At 38.5% G+C, this 3,598-nt stretch overlaps 1 protein-coding gene across 1 annotated transcript in view; it reads left to right on the forward strand.

Moving 5' to 3' along the window:
* Positions 1-12: 12 nt before the first annotated feature.
* HECTD4 (HECT domain containing E3 ubiquitin protein ligase 4) overlaps positions 13-3,598 on the forward strand; it is a gene marked incomplete at both ends in the record, with an annotated part of 48,072 nt that continues 44,486 nt past the window's right edge. Inside the window, 4 exon segments of the mRNA XM_010194341.1 lie at positions 13-154; positions 532-764; positions 1,155-1,300; positions 3,137-3,207. Coding sequence (XP_010192643.1) covers positions 13-154; positions 532-764; positions 1,155-1,300; positions 3,137-3,207 — 592 coding nt within the window.

A 3,598-nucleotide genomic window follows, 5' to 3' on the forward strand; every position in this document is an offset into this window, starting at 1 on the left:
TTCCTTTTCTTAGGTGCCTGTTATGATACTATGAATAACATGATCTGGACGTGCTCTAATGATTATATTGATCAGTGGTGTAATCCCGGGAACCAGGCGTTCCACTGTGTCTGTCAGAGACTGGGCGTGAGTCATGTCATTACAGAGCCCAAAGGTGAGGTAACCCTACCAGTCAGCGTCTTATACAACATGGAAGTGAAATGTGTGATTATCGTAGAATAAATATGCAGAAACCGCCTTCTGAAGCTTTCTATTAAAGATGGAGTTCATTCTAGAAGAGTTGTTTGTAAATATTGGTCATGGCTTACCTTTGCTTTAAGAGTGGGAAAAGCAAAAAGCGAGACGTGTTTGGGAGTTTCCAGATCTTTGCAACCTTAAGCACATTAGAAAAGTGATGTGTGTGTTTCTTTTGTTTGTGTGGATGGGTGTCCTCAAGTTAGAGATGCTGAAGATGTATTGCATTTTAGAAGCAGATGCTAATGCTATAGTCTGTGTTTGTGGTCAGCATCTGAGCCGCTTTCCTTCTTCTAGGGGATGCAACAACCACAAATGAGGTTATTAACCAGTTACTGCACCACGTTGGTGCCATGTGTATCCATCAGCTCAACCTGCTTGCAGCCAGCAACAATCTTCCCATAACGAATTTTTTGGGCAAGCAACATCCAATTGAAGCACATCACCTCAGCAGTATTTGTGACATTATGGAAAAAGCGATGGTGAACGGAGATACGTGTATAATACGCTGCATCCTTGTTGTCTTTCAGGTACAAGAGCATCTTAAATGTACTTCACAATTAACACTACCAAAAGAAAAAATTGTTTTAAAATGCAGTGGTTGCCTGCATTCTATCAGGGTTATTATTTTTTTTCCTCCATTACATTCAGTTTAATGGAGATTGACTTGGCAGTGGCTTTGCGCTCTTACACTCCCATTTAAGAGTCCTAATTGAAATGTAAATGTAATTGCCACCTTTAGTGATTAAAATAAAATCCAGAGAGGTTACTGCCTTATTTCTTTCTTATTTTTTTCCCTTTTTGGATGCAAAGTCAGTTTCTGACTCTGAGATTTCTGGTGAACAATAGTTCGAGAAAGTGACCGAGTTCATGTGAACAATGTTTAAGTTTTCAATATTGCTGTGCTTAATTTTTTGTAGGTGGTTTTTAAATTTTTCTTCAGCCCACAAACTGAAAGAAACAGAGATATTGTTAGAAGGTCTGGCCTGTTACTTTGGCAGTTACTGATGGCACCAAGGGACCAGATTTGCTCTGAAATTCAGAAGGAGGTTTGCCTAGCTATTAGGTAAATACCTGGTTTGTCAAATTAAACTTAACTTAGATTCTTTAAAAATGTTGTAGCAGCTGAATGTTTAAATTGTATCTGGCAGTTTAATTTTGAATTATATTTGGCAGTTTAATTTTAAACTAATATGATAAAATTTAGGTCTATATGGTATGATAAAACTATGAATTATATCTGTGGAAGAAGGGAACTGCACTGTATTTGTCGTGACGACAGTGAAATAACAGCATTTACTTTCCATGCTTGGTTTCATTTCATGCTTTTTATTGGCTTTCTGTGGAGGAGATTAATATTTATTATAGTATAGCTGCTAAATTCAGGCTAAGTTTTCTGCATTTCAGTGATGGCTAGAACATCTCAGGGCTGGTACGCCAGGTCAGCAGCCACTCGAACAGGATGGTTGCTTAAGCTCCACGTCATATTGGCCACTGCATCTCTTGGATGTGCTGCTGTGTAACTTCCTTTCTCTGGCTTGTCAGGATAGCAGAATGAGTAAGTGCAGGGAAGCAGGGGAAAAGTGTGATTGTGTATCACGAAAAAGAGAAGATAATGTAAATCTCAAGGACAGCAAATGCTGTCTCCAGCGTCCCAAGCACAAATATAATCTGCTTTCAAGTGGGAAGTGCTCCAAAGGTTGAGAACAAAATCTTCTGAAGATCAACCTGCATTTTTTGTGTGAATCACAACATTTGAAATTTCAGTGGCGTTATGCAACTGAGTGAGCGAAGAAGAATAGCATCTCTTCGGTATGATTATCTTATTCTTTCAGGGTCTTGCTTTTCGACAGGGAAAAGTGTATCCTCTCAATGCAGCAGCTGCTGCATTTTCCCCTTGTTTAACCCTATATCCTCCAATGACTTAAAAAAAACCCAACAAAACAAACAGAGGTTGAGATCAGGTAATACCTCCTTCCTCCTGTTTTCTTGTTGGGGGATTCTAGTACTAATGGAAACATCAAACTTGCAATGTCCGTTAACTTTTCCTGATGTTTGTATCACAAATTGATCATTATGAGCCAGAGGAGGGAAGCTGCAATAATCTCTGCTCTCAGTGTGAAGCTGAGAAACACACTGGTTTTCTGTTAAGTGTATTATTTAGAAAGAAAAAGGAAAAAGAAAAGAAGAAAAAGTCTGCATAGTAGTTTCAGACACTTTAGACCATCACAAAGTACTCCTGTGAAGTTACTGTGAACTTCTATCTTGAAGTAATTCATGTAGAAAGGACAAAGTTCGTCACAAGTTAGAGGGGAAAAATACCTCCACAAGACTATTTATGCATAGCTGTGTTGTCTCCAAGGCACTAGTTCTGCAATCTTCTGCTTAGCTTAAGACTTCTCTAAGGAGCCAGACTTTAGTGAGTATAAAACTGTAACAGTAGCAACTTCTTGTTTACTCTCTTACATTTTCCAGTGTTCTTATCATAGATGAGCTCCAGCTCTTAGCCCATCACCAGAGTGGAGTCATTCTCTAAGCCTTCATCCATTTGTTTTCTGGTACCTCTGTTTATTAAAAAAAAATGGTTGTGCTGCCATGTATACCAGTGATGAGTGTGGAGTTTCTCAGAGGGAAGCAAATAGCTCTTGAAGAAGCTTTGGGACCTAAACAGTAAAATGTAGTTGATGACAAGGGATTTCTGGAGAAAGCAGCTGCTTATTTTATGACTAATAGGAATGTTAAAATCTGGAGGATGCCTAGGTTGGAAGAAGCTGTTACATACTAAATGTTACATCAGATACTAAGCTGAGATTCTGTGATGCCGTTTTCACGTCCATTGAAGTCATTTTGTTCACTTTTAAATACATGAAGTAATAACATGGTTTTGTTTTTTTTTCTTTAGCTCTGGTTTGAATATCCTGTATCCTGGAGAAGCAGAAATCAATAATTTATTGAAATTGGTCTTAACAGAAGGTGAGAACGTCTTATTGATGTGGCAGAGTGTGGGGTGTTTTCCTAACTGAAAGCAAAAGGTAAAAACACTTCTGAACCTCTGGAGGGAGAACAGCTCAGAATATTGAGCACTATCCTGCTTTAAACCCCTCTTATTTTAGGAAATCATAGAATGCTTCAAATTCTGAAGCTGCCTTCTGAATGGCTACACGGTCAAGTGTATGTTACATGTAGAAAAGGAAAATTTGTCTCCATCAGGCAGCTGTTAGCAATTGAAAAGGATTAAAGTTCTCTTTTGTCACTGTTAGTAATGTATCTCATCCAGGTTGTATTTTAGAACACCAAGTTAGCAGTCAATGTCACCCATGGCAATTACACGGTAGCCAGAGGTAATTTTAGTCCTTAGGGAAAG

The sequence above is a fragment of the Mesitornis unicolor genome, unplaced genomic scaffold (assembly GCF_000695765.1).
Source record: "Mesitornis unicolor isolate BGI_N332 unplaced genomic scaffold, ASM69576v1 scaffold12081, whole genome shotgun sequence".
Classification (NCBI taxonomy): domain Eukaryota; kingdom Metazoa; phylum Chordata; class Aves; order Mesitornithiformes; family Mesitornithidae; genus Mesitornis; species Mesitornis unicolor.